General features: G+C 34.2%; 2 protein-coding genes across 3 annotated transcripts in view; both read left to right on the forward strand.

Annotated features, from left to right (window-relative positions):
- bicd1a (bicaudal D homolog 1a) overlaps positions 1-11,942 on the forward strand; it is a 72,340-nt gene extending 60,398 nt beyond the window's left edge. The window contains exons 8-9 of the mRNA XM_056478637.1: positions 7,460-7,545; positions 10,039-11,942. Of these exons, the coding sequence (XP_056334612.1) occupies positions 7,460-7,545; positions 10,039-10,150 (198 nt within the window). The 3' untranslated portion in view covers positions 10,151-11,942. The remainder of the gene's footprint in view (positions 1-7,459; positions 7,546-10,038) is intronic.
- Positions 11,943-14,205: 2,263 nt separating this feature from the next.
- fgd4a (FYVE, RhoGEF and PH domain containing 4a) overlaps positions 14,206-23,814 on the forward strand; it is a 96,776-nt gene continuing 87,167 nt past the window's right edge. Inside the window, exon 1 of one of the 2 annotated variants that reach the window (XM_056477909.1) lies at positions 14,206-14,494. In XM_056477909.1, coding sequence (XP_056333884.1) covers positions 14,380-14,494 — 115 coding nt within the window. In that variant the 5' untranslated portion in view covers positions 14,206-14,379. The remainder of the gene's footprint in view (positions 14,495-23,814) is intronic. The other variant, XM_056477911.1, reaches the window with a different exon arrangement.

A 23,814-nucleotide genomic window follows, 5' to 3' on the forward strand; every position in this document is an offset into this window, starting at 1 on the left:
ACAGTATGGTTATGGCAAGCCGTTTTGACATTTAATCTGTAACCCGTACTAGTATCTATTTTCATGTTACTAGTGCTTATTTTTATATAGTAGTATCTTATTTATTAGATACTAGTGTATATTCATTAGATACTGGAGCCTTTTCTATAAATACTAGCACTCATTCATCAGATACTAGTACTTATTAAATAAATACTAGTACTTATGTATTAGATACTAGTACTCATTCAGATACTAGTATCTATTTAAGAGGTACTAGTACTTATTCATTAGGTACTAGTACTTATTAAACAGATACAGATACTATTAATTATTAAATATAGTACTTTTTTTTAAGATTTTAGCCTTTTTGCCTTCATTAGATAGGACTGTATTGAGACAGGAAGCGAAGTTGTAGAGAGAGAGGAGGGTAGGGAAATATCCTCAAGCCGGGATTCGAACTGGGGATGCCCTGACGTGCTACTGCACCATATGTCGGCACGCTAACCACTAGGCTATTTCGCCGACGATATAGTACTCATTTTAATAGTGACTAGTAACTATTCTGTTATTTCTAGAAACAAATTGGAAAAAAAATCCATTGATTTCTATGGTATCTGTCATTGAGATATCAACTGTTCAGTTTTGACTATTATGTATTCCAGCTGGGACTAGTACATATTTTTATAGTTAGCTAATGAACAAGAACTAGTATCTAATGAATAAGTACTAGTACTTAATGGAAAAGATACTACTAAAAATTAAACTAGTAACTTGAAAATCGATACTAGTACGGGCTATTGATTAAATGTCAAAACGGCTTGCCACAGTATGGTTTATGATTTAGATGTGATTTTAACAGTGATGCTCATGTGGTTTTTCTGTAGGGTCGGTATATGTGGCTTTGTGAGATGGTACTTATTAAATTGTGTCTGGGTATAAAGATAATATTAAATAAAAGAGACTGCATATATTTGATGACTTTTTGTGGTCTGGATTTTAAAAAAAATGTAAAAAGTTTCTCTGCAAGCATAATTGTTGGAATCTCCATCAATAAGGATATGTATTTGGATCATAAAACAGGTATTGATTGATGCATGTCTCTGTTAAAAAATAATTCCTGCATGTGCGCTTTCATCTCATGGCCTGATAAAAAGAGTGCTACAAACTGCATGCCAAGCAGATAGTTTGTGTGATGGAGTTTTCAGTTATTTCAATGGCAAATCTGACATAACTATAGCTCCATCCACTGGCGACAGTGTGCAATGAAGGATTGAACAGTTGTCTTGGCTTTACTGTATGTACTGCACCATCTGTTTTTAGGCCTTAAGAGTGTTTCAAAATATTGTAAACTGAAATCATATGCAGTATCCGATTTAAAGCTATTTTAAAGGTAAATGCAAACTGCTTTACCAGCTAACAGAAGATGCTCAGATGAGCCCATGGCACTCGGTATGACTGAATGTGCCAGAGAGAGAGAGCTGTTCTATTCATGGACACAGCATATGGGGATGCAAGACATGCCATATGCAAATGCAGGGACGTGTCGCCCGGCTACTGCATTTCAATGAGCTATAGAATACTGAGATACATCAGATGCGCCATTCATCATATCATGAGCCATTCTATGCAATGGGTGCATTTAATAATGATTTTAGGTACATTTACACTTAAGTATATTGTTTATATCTCAAGATGTCTTTTAAGAATTCTAATGTTTTAACAGGGTTTGTTAATATACTGAGGGTAACAGGGTTCATGTTAACAAGGTGGACAGTTTGACATTTAAATATTTACATTTAGTTTAGTTTAGTTTAGTTTAGTTTAGTTTAGTTTAGTTTAGTTTAGTTTAGTTTGACATTTAAATATTTACATTTAGTTTAGTTTTAGTTTAGTTTAGTTTGACATTTAAATATTTACATTTAGTTTAGTTTTAGTTTAGTTTACATTGACATTTAAATATTTACATTTAGTTTAGTTTTAGTTTAGTTTAGTTGACATTTACATTTAAATATTTACATTTAGTTTAGTTTTAGTTTAGTTTAGTTGACATTTACATTTAAATATTTACATTTAGTTTAGTTTTAGTTTAGTTTACATTGACATTTAAATAGTTACATTTAGTTTAGTTTCAGTTTAGTTTAGTTTACATTGACATTTAAATAGTTACATTTAGTTTAGTTTTAGTTTAGTTTAGTTGACATTGACATTTAAATATTTACATTTAGTTTAGTTTTAGTTTAGATTACATTGACATTTAAATAGTTACATTTAGTTTAGTTTCAGTTTAGTTTAGTTTACATTGACATTTAAATAGTTACATTTAGTTTAGTTTTAGTTTGGTTTAGTTTACATTGACATTTAAATAGTTACATTTAGTTTAGGTTTAGTTTAGTTTAGTTTACTCTGACATTTAAATATTTACATTTAGTTTAGGTTTAGTTTAGTTTAGTTTACTCTGACATTTAAATATTTACATTTAGTTTAGGTTTAGTTTATTTTAGTTTACTCTGACATTTAAATATTTACATTTAGTTTAGTTTTAGTTTAGTTTAGTTTGACATTTAAATATTTACATTTAGTTTAGGTTCAGTTTTAGTTTAGTTTACATTGACATTTAAATATTTACATTTAGTTTAGTTTCAGTTTAGTTTAGTTTACATTGACATTTAAATAGTTACATTTAGTTTAGTTTTAGTTTGGTTTAGTTTACATTGACATTCAAATAGTTACATTTAGTTTAGGTTTAGTTTAGTTTAGTTTAGTTAAGTTTAGTTCAGTTTAGTTTAGTTTAGTTTAGTTTAGGTTAGTTTAGTTTACATTGACATTTAAATATTTACATTTAGTTTAGGTTTAGTTTAGTTTAGTTTACATTGACATTTAAATATTTACATTTAGTTTAGTTTTAGTTTAGTTTAGTTTAGTTTAGTTTAGTTTAGTTTAGTTTAGTTTAGTTTACATTGATATTTAAATAATTGTATGCATTCAACGGGTCTAGGGGAATACGTGGAACGAAACAATATTAATTTATATAAAGAGCACTATTATTATTATTTAATTATTGTTATTATTATTAGTAGTAGTAGTAGTAGTAGTAGTAGTAGTAGTAGTAGTATTAGTATTATTATTAGTATTATTATTATTATGTTTTTTTTAGTTATGGATAATATTATGTTTGATATATTGTACCATATATTATATTGATATTATTTTCAATATTTTTAACTAAAGTACATTATAAAGGTACGGCAGCTGTCACGGGGGCAGTATCTTTTTAAAAGATACGTATTTGTACCTTATTTGTACCTGTAGTACACAGTGGTACCTTAAAGGTATATATTGTTACCCAATTGCACCTAAAAAAATTTACCTTTGAGGTACCAATATGGACCTTTTAGGTACAAATATATACCTTTTGAAAAGTGACAACTCCCATGACTTTATTTCTAAGTGTAATCAAAGTCAAAGTCAGCTTTATTGTCAATTCAACAACATGTACAGAACATACAGACAATCGAAATTTCGTTACTCTCAGACCCTAGGTATATATCAGATATTATTAATAATAGTAGAATTTTAAAAAGAAATGACAATAAATACAATTGCACATATTATATAATCTAAAAATATAAGTAAAAATAGAAATTGTAAACAATACAATTACTGTACACTTGGCACATGGCAAGGAGTGCAAACCAGAATTGTGCAGATGCAGAACACTATATAGTGCAAGTCCAGTAGAATGCAAATAATAATATAATATACAGGGAGGTAGTATGAGGTAACTAGCAGTCCAATGTTACACAAAGTGACCAATGCAATAACAGTATTATAATCAGGGCTTGACATTAACACTTCTGCCAACCCACCAATTTCAGGTAGATTTCAGCTGTAGCGGGTTAGACAGACACCCCCACTAACTACTTTGGCTGATTGAAAATAATTTTTAAATTGCTAGTGCTGCCTCATCACTGAAGATTAATATTTGAGTTTAAAACCGTTAGTCATTTGCATGCAAAAGGGGTCTTAGAATCGAGAAGCAGCACCACTGATAAGTGTCCACACGAGCAAAAGAAAACAGGTGAATACCAAATGAGAGGATGATCAGGCGCACGGTGAGAGACAAGCGATCCTGCACTGACGAGTGCTTAAAAGCTCCCGTGTCTCATCTCTTGCGCGAAGCAATCGTGCCTGGAAATGCACTTGGTGTGATTGTTTTTCTTTGAAATAGAGCAGAAAAAAAGTGGTGCTCATGTAGCACAATCCTGCTACTTTCAAGACCTCCAGATTTTTTGTAAGCAGCAGCGGTTGCCGCTTTAACTTTGAATAGATTATTAATGAGCCTATGTTAACTGTTAACTTATCGCTGTAAATCCAGTAAATCTGTAGTGTTAAGCCCTAAAAAGTTGCAATGAGACACTATGAAACCACAACCCATTTGCTCATTGAGCAAAGTCACTACACACAAAAAAAGTCAAATTAACGAGGAGACATGTGGACATAACAATACATTTTAAATCAAGTCATTTTAGCATGCCAAAGTCAAATTTATGCATATAAAATATATTTTCCCAACAACAAAATTGTGGCTAGTGACAATGGCTAGTGGTTAGTAACGTTGGAAAACTACTAGCCACAGTGGCTGGTGATTAAAAAAGTTTATATCAAGCCCTGATTATAATAATAACAGTTTGACATTTTAAGATTGATCTCTTCTCTCTTATTTATATATGTAGTGAATATTTGCTGATATACTGTTGCAAGGATGCAAAAATGCATTTAAAATGATTAACATAAAACTTTGTCCTTTTACAGAGTTTTTGAATGTAGTTTACAGGTGCAGTGTGTACAAAATACAAAAATGGCACTCATTGTGTAGAATGATGTTTGTTTAAAGTGCTGTGGGCCAAAAAGCATTTGACAAGATAAGCAGTGGAAAGCTGTACAGAACATCAGAATATCAGTGTTAGCATTGCTCATACTAGATCTTATGGTACCATCTTATGGAAGACATAGCGGATAGATTTACATGTACAGACAAGCCTCTGTGAAGAAAGCATTTTTCCCCTTATGAATGACTCCAGGTCTGCTTTACACGTGTGCTGTTGCTGTTTCCTGTGTATTCTGGCTGATGTGACTCAGTATAGTGTTTGTAAATCAGAGTTCTACTGTAATGTAATGGAAACCAGTCTGATCCGCTTTACCTGTGTCACCAACACCCAACATTCAAGCAATCATGTTGCGCTTTTGTTTTTACACTAAAATGGAAAGATTAACAGAAAACAGCATTATAAACGAGCAGTGTATAGTCTATTTTCTGCCTGCAGGTGTCAGTGTTTCTATATACTTTTCCCAGTACAAAATGTGTCAAATGCTGTTTGCCCATGGCGGTCAAAACATATCCCAACCACAAAGCGGTATTTTCCTTTTGGTTCCTCTAAATTAACATTTCATTTGTCATATTGGGTCTGTAGATATAAATATGTGAATTATTGAGATATGGTGACATGCATTTATATAAACCACAACTCATGACACTGTAACAACACCCTGGCAACCCCCATTACACCCTAGCTCAGGCATGGGCAAACTCGATCCTGGAGGGCCGGTGTCCCTGCAGAGTTTTGCTCCAACACTAATCAAACACACCTGAACACCCTAATTAGTGTCTTCAAGATTACTAGAAAGCTACAAGCAGGTGTGTTTGATTAGGGTTGGTGCAAAACTATGCAGGGACACCGGCCCTCCAGGATCGAGTTTGCCCATCCCTGCCCTAGCTACACCCTGACAACCACCCAAAAAACGTTATCATCAGATTCAACAGCAAATTCTTATAAATAATAAATAATTAATATATATATTGTTTAAATTGTTTGTGTGATTTTAGCTAGACAGCACTTATTTTAATGTTTTGTCATACTCTTTTTGTTTTGTTTTTTTTGGTCATGTTTTATATGTACATGTGTATATGAATGCTCCCATTAACACAGCAGCAGTACTGTACGTCATTTGCGTGTAACATATACACTGCCATTCAAAAGGTGAATTTCTAAAAGAAAGAAATACTTTCTTAAAGACTTAAAGATTAAATTGATGCAAAGAGACAGCAAAGACTTTTAAATTGTTACAAAATATCTTAATTTGTAAATAAATGCTGTTATTGTTTGAAGAAAAAACATATCACAGTTGCTGACAAAATTGCTTTCTATACACTCACCGGCCACTTTATTAGGTACACATTACTGGTATCGGCTTGGACCCCCTTTTGCCTTTCCTTTTGAGATTTTGGTCCATCTTGACCTGACAGCATCACGCAGTTGCTACAGATTTGTCGGCTGCACATCCATGATGCAAATCTCCCATTCCACCACATCCCAAATGTGCTCTATTGAATTGAGGGTGGTGACTGTGGAGACCATTTGAGTACATTGAACTCATCGTCATGTTCAAGAAACCAGTCTGAGATGATTCACGCTTTATGACATGGTGCGTTATCCTGCTGGAAATAGCCATCAGAAGGCAGGTGGCACCCGCTGTGGTCTTCTGCTGCTGTAGCCCATCCGCTTCAAGGTTGGACGTGTTGTGCGTTCAGAGATGCTCTTCTGCATACCTCGGTTGTAACGTGTGGTCATTTGAGTTAATGTTGCCTTTCTATCAGCTCGAACAAGTCTGGCTATTCTCCTCTTACCTCTGGCATCAACCTGATGCACCCTGTTTGCGCCCACAGAACTGCTGCTCATTGGATATTTTCTCTTCTTCGGACCATTCTGTGTAAACCCCAGAGATGGTTAAGCATGAAAATCAGCAGGTTTTGAAATACTCATATCAGCTCGTCTGGCACCAAGAAACATGCCACGTTCAAAGTCACTTAAATCACCTTTCTTCCCCATTCTAATGCTCAGTTTAAATTGCAGCAGTTTATTCTGACCATGTCTACATACCTAAATACATTCAGTTGCTGCCATGTGATTGGCTGATTAGAAATTTGCAGTAACAATCAGTTGGACAGGTGTACCTTATAAAGTGGCCGTGAGTTTATGTATGTATATATATATATATATATATATATATATATATATATATATATATATATATATATATATATATATATTGAAAATCCAGCTTTCTATCACAGATATATTTGTTTTTACTGTATTTTATAAAAAAAATAAAGTCTTTTTTCATATTTATCTTACCAACCCAAACCATCTGAATGGTAGTGGACTGTATGTCTGTTAAGCAAACTATCCTTCTTTTAAATTATTTCCATTTTAAATAGCAGCTAATAATTTGGTGTTACTCTCATTCTACATGCTCTGCGTATGACTCTGCATGCCATTAACACAAAAAATCACACCTATAAGTTCAGGCTATATTGCAACCATTTCCTCTGTGCTCACTTCTCATTTGTGTGTGTGTGTGTGTGTTTGTGTCACTAACCCTGACTGTCACACCTCTGTATATCTGTCTAATTTATCAGTTTCTCTTAGATTGTCAGCAGCCTGCTGCCTCAGTACCGCCGTCCTCCCCACAACTGAGGCGCAGCAGGGTATCCACGGCCCACAGGTAACCGTCCTGCGGAGGAACTTACTCTCTATTGCTTCCTCTATATACACTGTTGCTCAAAGAGAAAAATGTCACATGTAGAGTCACAAAGTCACAAGTATTGTTAACAGCACTCGCCCATTTGGTCACACTTTTACAATACAACTGATTTTCACTAATCTATAATAATTTCAATTTTTAAAATAGATTATTGTTATTAATGTTGAAAACAGTTGTACTGCTTACTATTTTTGAGGATACACTATTGCTATTAAAATAATCAGTTTTACTATTTTTAAAGGGGTTGTCCACTACGATATCATATTTTAAACTTTAGTTGATCTGTAAAGTAGCTGTGTGAACATAAACAACATCTCTGAATGTAAGACGCTCAAAGTTCAATGCAAAGGGAGACATTGGGTTTTACAGGGTTAGCTTAGCAAAGCCTACAGTGAACAAAATTTGGGGTCTACAAAAAAATACATCCGGGCTAATGAGATCACAAATGCTTCAGGTTACGCGCATACATCCTGCGCAGCGATGGGGCGTTGCCAGAGGCACTGTAATGTTATAGCAGAGAAAGCTAAAATGCTGTCCAAACGCTGCTCTTTCCACAGAGCTTATTCTGTTTCTGTATTTGGGCTTCTTAAGGACACGACACAAAGAGAGAAGTGCTTACATCTTAATTTTAATTATGTTCCAGTGAATTACAAAAAATATATAGCTCTAGCATTTGACAAAGGAGAGCTTCCTGAATCTCTCCCAGTTAAGTGCTGGATTCGGCTAAAATCTCCTCAAAGAAGGTGCAGCTTCAACCATAATAGAAGAAGCTGTGGATTGTGAGCCACAAACTTTAAGTAAAATTGATCTATTACAATTTTTACTATTACAAAATTGATTATTATTATTGTTTCTAGCATTAACGGTATGTTGTAGCAAGAACATAAACAAGGACGTAAACAACAGGAAATGCTGTTTGGCACCGTTAACAATTTAGCTACAAATTCATATTTATCAGTCAAACCCCTGTGAACACCCACAATCTTCACCAGCGCTGCAGTGTCTCTCTATGTGGCCGCTTTCCATGCGTTCTACATCTCAAATAACAAACTCACAAAAGATATGTGAACGTTTCATATTACTTACACATGCTTACTCTGAATATATGTAAAAAACACTTGTCAGATTTTATTTTAGAGAGTAAGCGTGAGTTCAACTGTGTACTCTTTATTTTCTGTCTGATTCAGGCTAACAGCTACAATAGCTACGCTTTTAACAGCTACAATAGCTAAAAGTCAAGATGTGCATCAATTTTAAAAATGCACATAAAAGAAAAAGAAAAGATGCACATAATAAGAAAAGATGCATATAAACTGCGATGGAAACACTTTTACTGAACAAATTCCACAATGCGCATTAAAAAAGGTCATGTGATTTTGTTATAAAAGATCATGTGATGATAAAAATGTATGTGAATGGATAAACCAGCAAGCTGAGCACACTGTAAAACATCTGAAATGTTGTTTTGGTCATTCTAAAATGCCTTAACCCTTTCAGTATTAGTGTTATTATTATTATTAATTACCTCCAGAATCAAGAGCGTCTGTTCGCCGATTCGCGAATCACAGCACATTATGTTAGCTGACCAATCAGAGCCAATCAGAAATATGACAGTCGTTTTCATGTTAGCTAAGTAGCAGTATATAATCAAAGTAAGATGTATGAAAAAATAACGTGATTTTTTACAAATGAAGCATGAGCACACATTGCTTTGCATCTTATAAACACAACCAAGCCTTAAAAATACACTCTGGACCACCCCTTTAAAGGTGTCATAAAATGGATTTGTTTTTATTTATTGTTCTCTGAGGTTCCTGTATTCTCATGCTAACTTAAATAATAATTCATGGAAAACAATGGGATATCTACAAAATTATATCTACAAAATAAAAAAAGCAGCAGCAATAATTTTGAACATTTATAATAATACGAATTGTTATGAATTACTTTGCAAAACTTTGATTGGTTTCTGAAAGATCATGTGACACTGAAGACTGCAGTAATGGTGTCTGAAAACTCTGCTTTGTCATCATAACAATATACTACTTTAAAAAATGTTGAAATTGCAATAATGTTTCACAATTTTTTACATTTTTGTACTGTAGAGATCTAATTATTGCAGCCTTGGTGAGCCTAAGAGACTTTTTTATTTATTTCTTCCCAAATTTGACCCCAGATGCCCTTTCATCACCCTCTCATCTTGAGTTGTCAAATATAGACAACGTTCCTTTCTTCCCATGCTACTTTACCTGCTTAAAAGCTTCTTGCTGTTGCATGTACCCCTGTATGTTTGTCAAAACTTCAAGTTCACGTCTGAGCTATTCAATTATTTCTTTCTATGGTAAAAGTTCAAATAGGAAACAGGATATGATGATTTCATTTGACACCAACTCATGATCACGGTTTCTTTCTCTCTCTCTTTTTCTTTTGGTTATGTTGTTTGTCTCTTAACAGTCCTAGTGTGTTACTAGCTCTTGAAGAGGACCAGAAACCTGCGGACATCTCCAGACTTCCATGTGACCCTTTCAACTGTCTGGCCCAACATTCTCATCTTTTTGGCCCTTAGTGTCCTGTCTGTGAACTCTAAAAGTGTCCAATCCTCACTGAGATAAACAAAGGGGCGGGGCTCATCAGTAAGACCTCCAGCAAATCAGATGCTCCTCTTTATCTCCGATCCCTGAGGGACACGCCCCAATTTCCAGAGATTGGATGAATTATTAAACGATGCCAATTGTGAAAGTACTCATAATGTGAGAAGTGAGAAACGGACTGATGTATTTATCTATTTATTATTTAATTTATTTATTTGTGTTCTTTGTTTATTTTACAGTATTATATATGGTATGTCTAATAATTCGGATGTGAGGATGCTTTTGGATATGGGTGCAGCTTTGCTTAAACATCACACTTTTAAAGCAAAACATTACAGGTATTAATTTTATCAACCCAAGAATGAAATGTGACTCGAGCGTGATTAAGAGTTCAAACTAATATTTGGGTAGTGTTTTACAATAATGTTCCATTAGTGAAGTTTATTTATAAACTAATTTCGAGAGGATCATGTGCTTATGATTGATCACATCAGGTCCTGCATTAGCCAATTCCGAAGTCTCCATAAATAACCTAAGTTCCATATTACAGTCATCTTCGTTTTGAAGAATCCCCCTTCCTCCCCTACTACTCAGCCTTTCCTAGATGGGTGGCACGGTGGCCTAGTGGTTAGCACTGTTGCCTCACAGCAAGAACGTCACTGGTTCTAGTCCTTTGCAACCCAATCAATGTTTCTGTGCGGAGTTTACATGTTCTCCCTGTACTCGAGTGGCTTTCCCCCCAGGCCCCCTGGTTTCCTCCCACCATCCAAATACATGAGACTTAATTTAATTGACTAATCCAAATTGGCACTATAGACGTGCTTCTAGTAAGTAGTTATCTCTTCATAACAATCCCAAATTGCTCATTAGCTGCAAACAGCAGGGGAGTTCTCGAGACCTACCTGAGCTCAAACTCCCCTCTCGCCCTGCAAATGGGAGGGAGCCTTGGGCTCGAGGATCTTATGAGCTGAGGGCTCTCTTTCAGTACAGTATGCCAAGCATGCTTTATAATCAATCCTCGGCTAAGTGTGAACTCTTGAATTACATTAGTTTATATGAGCTGGCAGTGAAAAATAGTAATAAATATTCTAATAATCTTAGTTACATTATTAAAGGCACAACCAGAGCAAAGTTGAAAGATGAAAAAAAGGAAAATTAAATGCTAATTGTGCACATGCTACCAAAGTAAGCTAAATATAAAGTTCATTCATTGAATTTCATTTTCCTTTGGCATAGTCTCTTATTTGTCAGGGGTCACCACAGTGGAATGAACTGCCCACTATTGCACCTTCCAGCTACAATCCAGCACTGGAAAACACCCATACACTCTCACATTCACACACACACTCATACACTACAGCCAATTTAGTTCATCCAATTTACCTATAGCACATGTCTTTGGAATGTGGGGGAAACCAGAGCACCCGGAGGAAACCCACGCCACACATTCAAACTCCACACAGAAATGCCAACTAGCCCAGTTAGAACTCGAACCAGCGACCTTCTTGTTGTGAGGCGACAGTGCTAACCACTGTGCCACCGTGCTGCCAATTAATGTTCAATTAATCTTAGTTACGTTATTAAAGACACAACCAGAGTAAAATTGAAAGATGAAACAAGGAAAATGCTAAATGAAAAGCTAATTGTACACATGCTAGCAAAGTACATAAGCTAAATACGAAGTACATTCATTCATTCATTCATTTTCTTTTCGGCTTAGTCCCTTTATTAATCTGGGGTCGCCACAGTAGAATGAACCGCCAACTTATCCAGCATATGTTTTACTCAGCAGATGCCCTTCGAGCTGCAAACCATCACTGGTAAACATCCATACACACTCATCTGTGCGGAGTATGCATGTTCTCCTGGTGTTCGTGTGGGTTTCCTCCGGGTGCTCCAGTTTCCCCTACAGTCCAAAGACATGCGCTATAGGTGAACTGGATGAACTAAATTGGCTATAGTGTATGTGTGTGCATGTGAAAGTGTATGGGTCTTTTCCAGTACTGGGTTACAGCTGGAAGGGCATACGGTGTGTAAAACATATACTGGATAAGTTGGCAGTTCATTCCGCAGTGGTAACCCCTGATGAATAAAGGGACTAAGCCAAAGAAAAATTAAATTAAATGAGTCTGATCTAACATAGTAGTTTATTAACTAAATGTAACAGGAATTAATATTACCCATAATCTGATGTCAATGGAACCTTATTGTAAAGTGCTATCAATATTTGATTTTCAAAACATTACAAAAAGGTGTGACATGATAGAAAGAGCTGTTTGGATGGGTGAATATACAGTAGGTTGGTTAATTTTATTATTGAGACATGCTTCCACGTAATTTACAATATGACATTTGAGTGACTTTTATTTTGCAAATCTTCTCTAACGTTATTGCATGTTTCTTTGTTATTTTTTTATGATTTATTGCCATGCGTATGCATAAAGATTATATTTTATACTTCTTTTTTATTGCCAAAGTGAAGTCAGATAAGTCTTTGAGGATTGAGTGAACATGTAGGCCTATCTCAGGCAGAAATCATGTTTGAGGAAGTGGAGTTATAGTTTGAGTGGGGCTTGATCCAAGTACACTGCTAAATTTGAGCATGAATTGGGATTATTAGTGTCAGATCTCTCCAAAAGTAGCTTACAAGCCTATTTACTGTCCCATATTCACTGGAATCTTTCTCTGAGGATCTCCTGTTTTCATTTTCTCTTTCAGTTTTATCTAATTTGTACCTAATATAGAGCACAAATACATTAATCTATGCATTTTGAAACAGGCACATTTTAATGAGTACCAGCTGGACATTGTTTTTATACAGCAGTAAACAGCAACGCATTTTCAGTCTAACCGATCGACTGAAAGGATATTGATGTGTCTGGATGATAAAATAACCAGAAGCTTCTTAAAACTGAACTGTGTTCATTGTGAAAACAGAACAAAGCTCAGTTTATTTAATGATAAACAAAGAAGGATGTGAGATCAATGGTTTCATTCACAATCCTTTTTAGCTCCCGACCCTCAGTTTCTATTCGGTCTGACACTGTGCATTTGGTGTTACAGACTATTTTCGTTTCATTTTCAATCTTTCCAATGAAGCAAGAGGAGTTTTTGGTTTTATTAACTACAGTATGTTGTGGTAGATTTTCTGCCTCTGAAGTGAAATGTGCTAAATAACACCCACAATGTCATACAGTGTGTACTGTTGAAAGCATGATCTTGACATTTTTATGTGTATACAGCCATAAGCCACTTTTTTTCTTCTTTTTTTTTTTGTGAAATAAAACTAAAAATAACATTTTAAGATTTTTGTCCTTTTTTTAAAAGACATAATGTGTATTTTTAAAAAGTGATATATTATAACCTGTGTTGTATTGTTAAATATGTAGGTCTTTGAGTGTTTTATTGCTGCCATAAACTAGTGCTACATAAAGTACTTTTATTTTGTTGTAATTTAGTTTAGTTCTAGTATGTCTGCTTTATAATTTTAAACAATATATAAATAATAATAAATTTGTAATAATGCCAAATAACTTTGTATAAAATATTTATATGATAATCTAACCTTTCTAAGTAGGTGAACAGGTAAAAGATTCGACTCACTGGATTGAATCAAAATTCCTTTTCAGGTCGACGAGTCCATTAAAGGAAAGCACAGAGGAACAATTTCTGCTTATTCGCTTTTCACAATGTGTTCATATATTAACTTATTTTTAGAGAGATGAACGGATTTAAAAGCTTTCAAAAACAAAACAATCCCCACCAACCTCCATCTTATATACAGTTGTTTATGTATTGTATTACTGTTACAGTTCCTCAATGCAAATAACACCCTGAGGCAAAACACCGGATTGGCTAAACGGTGTTTAAGTAACCAAACGAAAAGATTGGACTCACTGAGGGAAATCAAACTTCTCCCAAACTAACGTTTTCAACATGGTCCTGGTTAACAGTAGGGGGTCAGAGCACAGAGGAAATGACTAGACTTATCAAGCTATCAGAGCTGGTAGAGGGCGGTGATGTAGGCTGATAAAGCGATAATGACTCTCAGTACAGTGTACAGCTTTGAGAGCCAACACTAATCCGAACGTTTCACTTTACTATACTTGCGCAACACACTACAAGCGTCGCTGAAATGCTGTGGGGACATAAAACGAACAGTTTTTATATGCAAAGGATTCAGTATATGCGCCAAATCTTTTAAATGTTGGAGCGAAATACCGACAACATGAGTGAACTGAGGAGAAACGCTATCCGAAGGAAGTCTAAACCGAAGCAGACAGGAGGGTCGCCGGCGGAGGAATGCGCGGAATGTTCAGGTGAGTGCAGCGGTCAGGTGAGACCCATTGTCCGCTTATGCTTATCCTTCTCACGCTGGAAGTACAAAATACTGGATATTTATGTTTCGTGGAAACGGTTATGTTATCTGCCCAACTAGTTAATGCTCCTGTGCCACTTATAAGGACAAAGGTAGAGAATTTTTTTTTCGGTCACGCTTGTAGATGTCAAAGAAACGGTAAGGCTAGCCTGTGACAGGAGCTAACACGCTGACATTGAAGTTTTTGTTTGTTGAAAGGGGGTGATGATTATCAACACGATATCAGTAATTTATTTTACTGCCCTCTGAAAGCTGCGACAGCCTGTTTACAGGTCAAGTTAACAAAATGTAGCTACTGTATATACATTTGACACATTGTTTGGCCACAACGAGCGTGTATTGGTCCGCGATTGATGTTTTTACTTGCAAAACACATTTGAAGTCTAGAATGTGCAGTCAATACACTAACATTATAATGTGTTTGAGATAATGTTTTTGATATTGTTAATTTTCACGTGGTACAGTAGGTAAAGTTGGTTTTATATTCGCATATTCATTCAGTGATAACTTGTGACATGCTCCTTATATTGTTTACCATGGTATAGCCTACTTTGAATATTGGGACTGAAATCACATGCAAGGATGACTTTAAAACAGCATTATCACTATTTATTTGACTGTGAACAATGTTGTACTTTGATAGTCACTGGCTGCTAAGATGATTTCACCCGAATGTGTGAATGAAGACAAAATTTGTGTGTGTGTTTGGAGAAAATATAACAGAAAAGTTATTTTCTTGTTTTTGTTATTAATATATTGTTCTAAATGTCTAGATATATTTTTTCCAAATTGCAAATAACAGTATAGTAATATTTATTTATTTATTTACTTGACTATTTTTTTTGAGAAAAAAAATGCAAGCGATTCGTTGTGATCAGTGTTGGGTAAGTTACTTGTAAGTACAAATTACTGATCGCTACTAGAAAATTGTAATCTGATTACATTACTTATTGTTTAATGTAAAAAGTAATCTGAATACTAATTTTATTTTGAAGTAACTTTTAAAACATATAAAATATATCTATAAAATACTAAATAAACTGCAGCTCTTTCAGTAATTCGATATTCACTCAAACGATACAATGGGTTGATCACAACAGCTTGACTTATTCAAAATACTTAAAGAGTTCCTCCCATGACTTAAAATTCTCTCATTATTCACTTATTTCAAACCTGTTTGTCTTTTTTAACACCTGTACCTGTAACCATCGACATCTACTGTATAGTATGAAAAATCACTGCAGTGTTTGAGTGTTCTGTGTTTGTATGAGGTAATTAGTCTACCTAAATGTGTACATTCCAAATAATCTGATCGGTCAGTACTTGTTGCGTGACCTGCGGTTTTCAACTGGGTGAGTCTTGGAAATGCAAAAGATGCGATATGTGAACGGCCCTATAAGCAGCCACGCTTCTCTTTGCATTCAGAAGATGCCTTCACTCCTGATGCTGCACAAAAAAAATGTCAATTTAGCCTGTTTAGGCTGAGTTGGGCCACTGTGTTTTTGGGTGCCGGTGTCCTCCTTGGTGACGAGTATTGTCGTAGAATGCTTTCTATTCAAGTGCTCGAAACAAGTTGCTGGTTGAGTTAAAAGCAGTCAAAAGTTCTTTAGACTGCATTTAACAGCAATATTTTTGTTTTTACGCTCAATGAAATCAAGGTAATGTCTGTATTTCCACTTGAAGAAGCAACCACTCTCCTCAGCAGCCATTTCAGCTCCTGTTCTCCAGCAATTTGAAAACACATGCTTATTAACTGATGATGCAGCAGAAAACATAATTTAAAAGATTTTTTTCCTCTAAAAACTATATTTGTAACATAAGTAACGCAATTACATTGACCTTAGTATTACACAAATTTAAAATGTAATGCGTTACATTAATGCGTTAACCAAAAATGTAATTAGAATACAGTAATGCTTTGCTGTTGAACACGTTACACTCAACTCTGATTGTGATTGTAGATTTTTTGTAAACATTTCTTAACTTAAAACATTGGTATTGTGTTAAATATACAAATGTTTTAAAACAGCACATTTTGGTTATTTTGTAAAGAAAAATGCTCTAAATGCCAGTGGGAATGGACCGGTATAAGATTCTGACGGTATGATAATCTTGGATAAAAATATCATGGTTTTACAGTATCACGGTATTGTGATTACTGCTCCAAAATAAGTTCTTTTTAAATGTCTGGGTAAAAAGCAACAACTTTTTTCACCCGTTGAACACAATATATTTTATTTTAAGAAATATTTAAAATAATTTGGACAAGTAGTTTTTGATGTGGAGGTTTCATTTCTGATGGAGATACAGTTGCTCTAAAAAACTAAGTAAAATTGTAATGAAAAACATGTAAAAAAAAAAGAAAAATAAACTTGCATATACTAGGGCTGGGCGATTCTTTCGATTTTTCCGATTAATTTGAATTTACGTTTTAAGACGATTTAATTTTTCATTAAATCGAGGTATCGCGATTTTTTAAAATAAAACTATTAGGTACAATATAAGAGGCAATATTGTCCGACCACATGATGGCGCGCCTAATTAGCCGCTCACTTGTGAGAGTACGGTGCTCTATGAAGGAATGTAACAGAGAATGTTATGGCGGCAAATCAATGCCAATATTAATCGAGCGCAGCGGTGATGTTTGCGCGCGAGGAGAAGTGAACCGTAAGCAGATTACAGATCTACACGCGAGAAAACTACAGCTCGCGAGCGCACAGGGGATCTTCACGCGCGCGCTCAACTGATCCAGCGAAAAGAAAACAAGTCCCGCGCGCGCACCTCATCATCTGTGCGCACGATGTACGCTCTCGCGAGCGAGGTCATGCCTACAGCGCGCGCGCGCGATCAGTTCTCTCCGCTCGCTCGCTGGTTCTTCTCTCTGCTCGCGCGAAACATTTTGGAATTTTGTCAGTCCTGGGGCGGGACTTGGTTCACTTGTTATCTCTAGCGCTATTGGCTACTCTACCTTTCCGGAAGTTAGCCGGGATTGGACGCCGATTAAACGACAAACCATAATTCACGTGATCTTATCATCACCTTAACAAACATGGCTTATGACCAGCACGTAAGTAATCATTTCATTTATTATGAAAATTATTGCCTTTGTTAGAAAAGGTAGTTATTAGAAACTTTATTAACAGGCGCCCTGTTTACTGACACATTGTCTTGTTAAATCAACTAATCTACTTAATCTTTAATTTATATTTAATTTACACAAAGCAAATGAACATTTTTATTATGCTTACTTTGTAGTCAAAGTATCAATACTTCATCAATATATGCAATTGCACCATTGAAGGTAGTAAAACTACATTAGCCCATACAGCCCATACAGTCAGACTGTAGACAGAACTTTCTCTCAAGAAACCTGTAAAGAACAGCTACATGTGACTTATCAACAACATGCTTTGTTTGCATGATGGTCTACAAAGTTTTTTTTTTTTAACTGTTTTAAATTTGCTTAACTTTTTGAGTTGACTGATGTAATGTTTACATTGGTTAAAATGGTTATTTTCTTACTATATATTCAGAAGTATTTAATGTTTAATTCAAATTGCACAATATTTACTTTATTTCATTCAAATCTTCTGCAACGATATTTAACTTGTGAATTTGTTTTACATTTATTTACACCTTGTTGACCAATTTATGTATGGCATGGCCATTAAAAATACAATGTTCCTTAACCAGATGGTTTTTCAAGTTACTTATAAAGAGAATGTTACTTCAGTCATGTTGTTGTAATGTTTTAAGTTGACTAGTTACACAATAAAAAAAATCGAAATCGTGAATCGGTCAAATTTTATGAAAAAACCTAGATTTTTTTTTTTTGCCATATCGCCCAGCCCTAGCATATACCTTAGGAACGGTATTTCAGAAAACTTTTTGCGATTTTAAAACCTTGACTTTTCCAAACTGCGGTAAACCTTGAAATAAGTTATTGTCCCATGCATAAATGCCAGCATTTATATTTGGAAGAAATGTGATTAATATTGGCAGAAAAAAAAAAAATTGCATTTTGCTCAAACATAAAACTATAATCCAAAACAGGGTATCCGCATGGTCTTAAAGTATTAAAAGTTGATAAAGTCTTAAATGCTATTTTGCATGGTGTTGCATTTTATTCATTTTTGATTAATCAATGCACAGTTTTATGCTAAAGTTTGCCTGAATTAAATCTGTGAATATCAGGATGCTGTGTAGTTTATGAAATCTACGAAGTGAAGTGGATTTGACTTCATGATGCTTTGTTTACTGCAGTAACCAAGGCAACATGATTATTTCTGCAATTCTATAGGCACCAACCTGCTGAATTAGCTCGAGTTAATAGATTTTTATTCAGTATATCAATAATGTTTTAGTTTTGGATTAGTTTCTTACATTAATATTTAGAACTGTAAGTTAAAATCTCACCAGTGTCTCTTTTTTAAAACTTAAAGTATAATGTCTTAAATGTATGGAAAGAGTCTTTAAAAAAAGGTCTTAAAAGGTATTGAAATTCACTCTCTGATTCCTGTATATACTCTGCATAAGAAGTCTTTTATTTTTATTATAATATATGTATAAAATAGGGATTGACATGTTTGTAGAGTCCCTGTTTAATAGAACAGTGCAGTTCTAAATCATATTATCAACCAAATAATACATATAAAATCTACTTTCCAAAGTGCATTTATATGTCTTATTATTAATATAAAAGCAGCTTAGACAGCATTCATGCGCAGGTTTATTATTGTGTCTTGCTTAAATCTTAGACAGCACACAAGAGATTTGGAAAATGCGTTGGAATATACGCCAGGCTCCATTTTCCTCCTTGGATGAAAGCCCTGTTTGTACTGAAAGCTCAGGATATGAGCATGAACAAGTCCCAACGGGTTGTGCTGCAGTGTTTGCAATAGCGACATGTCTCATCTCTGACTGAGTACGCACCTCTTCCTGCATAATACTATAGCTCAAGGACAAGGAATGTGCAAGATTACGTCTGTTATACAACAAACTCTGTGTGTTTATAGGGTTAACAGTCAAGCAAAAAACTATTGCATGGCACAACACAGCCACGGATGACTGTATGAATGTTAAAACATGCCATAGAGTTCAGTGTGACTGTGACTGGATGAATGCTAATGCAGAATGTGCCTTTCAACAATTGTAAAACAAAGTGGTTCATTGCATGTTGTTGTTGTATATTAATTTAAAATTGAGATTTGTCTTGTTTAGGTTTGGTAAAAAGTGATTTTCTTTATAATACAGGATGTCTCCTAAGACTGCCTATTCATTATTGTCAGTCCAGAGAACTCTTGGTACAGTGTCTTATTCAAGAGACTGCAGTGGGTCTCATTTATTCAGTGAAGCTCCACTTTCTGTGCTTGTTAGCTTGGCTGCCCACTGAATCGGAATGAGCATGAGGACTTGCATTGTTCTTGATGTTTGTGGGAGCTGAATTTCTAAGCTTATTTACTGATTAACAGTGCACTTATGAAGAATTTCTTTAGTTAAGTTGCTGCTCGCGAGAATACAACGGTGCAGAAATACAGAATGGGTGACAGTATGGATCCAACATTACAAACAATCTTACACAAGTTATAGGTTACATGATCCTTAATATTTTTGTCTTTTCTATCTTTTAATGGCAGTTTATTTGCTCATAAACGTGCCATTTTCAGATTATATATATATATATATATATATATATATATATATATATATATATATATATATATATATATATATATAGATATAGATATATTTTTTCCAAACTTTATAGAAATTGAAAAAAAAATTACAAATATCACACATTTTAGAAAATTATTGTACATTTTGACATGGAGGGCGAGAAAGTAAACAAGGATCCAAATGATTGTGACAATTATTAATATAAATATATATGATTTATATTTAAAAAATTAAATTATAAAACAAAATATACAACATTTCTTTAAAAACAAATAATAATAACGGTAAAAATAATATTAAAATAATAACAATAATCTTGTACCAACCAAAACAATTGTTTGTACACAAAACTAAAAGCCTGGTCATGATGTCACATGAGATGTCACACAGCAGCGAAGAATGTAAAAATTAACTATGATCCAGTATGCAGGGAGTATACGTTTCCATATAAGGAGAGAACCCCAAATTTTATAAAAGTTTTTGGAAGAACTTTTCAGACAGTGTCTAATTTGTTCCAGTTTTATGAAATGAAAAATGTCATTAATCCACATGGAGTAAGGTGGAGCAGATGTCCTCTGATAAATCTTCTACCCATTGGTCAGTGTCAGTGAGCTTCTATACAGAGAACTTATTTTGTCATAAAAAACTGAAATCATACTGTTCCCAATAGATACTGGTTCAAGAATTACATATGAGAGGAGGTGGGCTAGGAAAATGAGGATACATAATACGGATAAAACTTCGAACCTGTAAACTGTATGAAGTTGGGTATTTTTTGTAATATGTCATCTAATATATTTTTTTAATAAATATTCTCGACTAGTTTTTGATGAACTTTTATAATATTGAGTGACATTTTAGTTTTATAAATGAAAATTTGTATTTCTTTTTTTTTCTCACACTAAAAAATATGATAAATTAGTCATGACAGCATACTGTATGTTTTTAGTTTATTGTTACATATTAAACTAAGTTAATCATGTCCTGACTTAATTTTATAAGTTACGCAAGTCAGTTTGAAGTCAGTTTAACATAATATAAGTTCAATGGACTCAACATGTATAAGGGTAATTTGATTCAGCTTAAAAATTTAGGGCAACCAAGATTGTTTTGCAGTGCAGGAACGAACATGGGACCAAAAAGAAAATCTCATAAAAATTTTTACTAAACTTTATTGTTTTGATGGATAAAGCTCATTATCCACCCTTATATAAGTTTATAAGTAACAAATCTATTACAAAAACTAAAAGGAAAAAAAAAGGAAAGTCCCATTGAGATACAATATCTTTTTTACCAGGGAGTCCTGGTCAAAACAGGCAGCAAAGGACAAAGTTACAGAGAAATTCCTAACGCATAGAAACACAAAACGATACTTAACGTAGTATAAACCGTAATCATTTGTTAAAACATGTGCACTGTTCTAAAGAGACCGACTTCTATATGTAGTATGTCTTGAAGATCAGCGTAACTAGAAAATGCAGATCGGGATAGTATGAAAAACTTTATACTCTCACAAAGAAATCACCTATAGGAAGCCTAAATACAGTTATTCTTGTGCTATATTAAGCGATCAAGAGAAAGTTAGTGTAAGTTTGTTTACTCATTTGAAAAGGCTAATCATGACAATTTCTTTCTCATAGTGCGTCAAGGCAAGTTTATTTATATAGCACATTTCATGCAATGGTAACATAAAGGGCTTTACATTAACAAGACTAAAAGAAGCATAAAATACAAGCATAAGAAATAAAAATTAAAAACAGATTATAGTGTGTTAAAACAGGTTTTGAAGGTTTTTAAGTATGTTCATTTAAGCTAAAGAAATTATCTGGCTGTGCTCATTTTCATCTGCTTTAAACAATAAACAATAGAGTTGATTGTGCACATGAACAGGGCAAAGAGTAGAGACCCTTGGGAGCTGTTTCTGTGCACTTCTGAAAAACTCACATCTTCTTTTAAGATATAACACATTAACACATTTTTGACCAAATGCGTGTTAACAATTAAATTAAATGAAATGAGTGACACTGAAGTTAATATTTTATAGATAAAACCACTGAAGAAGACACTTATTGAATGTCAGAGCCACAGACTTTATTTAGAAGTTTGCGATGTAAGAGATGTTATGGAGAGGGGCTTTAAATAACTTGCGATACACACCCTCTATTATCCTTTAGTAAACATTTGAGGATGAAGTGGTCCACAGACCATAATTTCAGCAAGAACTCTGTGATCTGCTCTAACATAAATACATATCATTGACATTAATAATCTTTTTTAATATACACTTTTTGATACTTTAAAGGGTTAGTTCACCTCAAAAAAATTAAAAATACTCACTATTTACTCCAAACCTTTATGAGTTTCTTTCTTCTGTTGAACACAAAAGAAAATATTTTGAAGAATGTTGGAAAGTAGTAGCCTATCGAGGGAAGAAATACTGTGGAAGTCAATGGCTTCTAGTTTCCAACATTTTTTTTGAATATATTTTTTGTGTGTGTTTGATAGAAGAAAGAAACTCAAACAGCTTTGGAACTTGAGGATGAGAAGACCCAACATTTTGGGGTGAACATGATTTAAGGAGTTTTTTTGCATCTATGTAAAACAATATCCAGCAGGTGGCAGTATTGTAACATAAAATGGTTTTGCAGTGTTTTCTCAGCACGTCCACAGTCTTGTGTACATTTCCTGATATTATTTCTAAAGGTGCACATTGAAAGCATTAAGTGCAACTTCTGCTGTGTTTATAGCAGTCTGTGTTGTTAGCTTGTTCTTGCAAGTATTTCCCCAAAATGTCAATATGTACATAGAAAAAATGAAAAGAGAGAAGGTAAATCTCATCTTTAAAACATGGATTCATTGCTTTTCTCTACATACATAAACAATGTATAAAAACCTAATCTGAATTGTTAATAATAAATATGTATTGTCCACGATTGGCATATGAAATATTTTTTGAAGGATCAGGTCACAGTGAAGACCAGAGGTCGGTGAAGTAGTAGATGACTTCATTTAGTTAATGGTTTATTTATTACTATCTATTAATAATTTACTTGAATATTACCACCCAAATTATTTATTTATTTATTTGTTTATTTGTTTGTTTGTTTGTTTGTTTGTTAAGTTAGTTAGTTAAATGTCCATAGGTTTCGTAAGACAATTATTATCTATGTTCCACAATGTGAATTCACAGGGGGAAACTATTTCTCGTAGTTTTCCATGTTAATAAATCTGTAGTGCTATTCGTCATTTACTATTATTTATAAATTTCATTTGAAAATCATGTTGAGGGATTGTGTAGGTCCGCAGGCAAGGTCAATACAAAATGACGCACTTCCTGTCAGTGCTAGAAATTTCCTGCTCACGTTCTTGACGGGAGGGTGAATTCCCTTCTTGCTTATTGTAAAGAACACAATACACGACAGACGGGGTGTTGCAAGGTCTTGTGTTAGTCATAAAATATTATATAGGTTGGTTATCAGGTTAAAGAGATACTCTGGCAATGAGAAATCAGAAACGCTGGCTTAATCTACCTCTGTCACTTCCTGTCAGTGTATTACTCTTCCTGACTATAAACGCCCTTAATGA

This window comes from Danio aesculapii, chromosome 18, assembly GCF_903798145.1.
Source record: "Danio aesculapii chromosome 18, fDanAes4.1, whole genome shotgun sequence".
In the NCBI taxonomy this organism is placed as follows: Eukaryota; Metazoa; Chordata; class Actinopteri; order Cypriniformes; family Danionidae; genus Danio; species Danio aesculapii.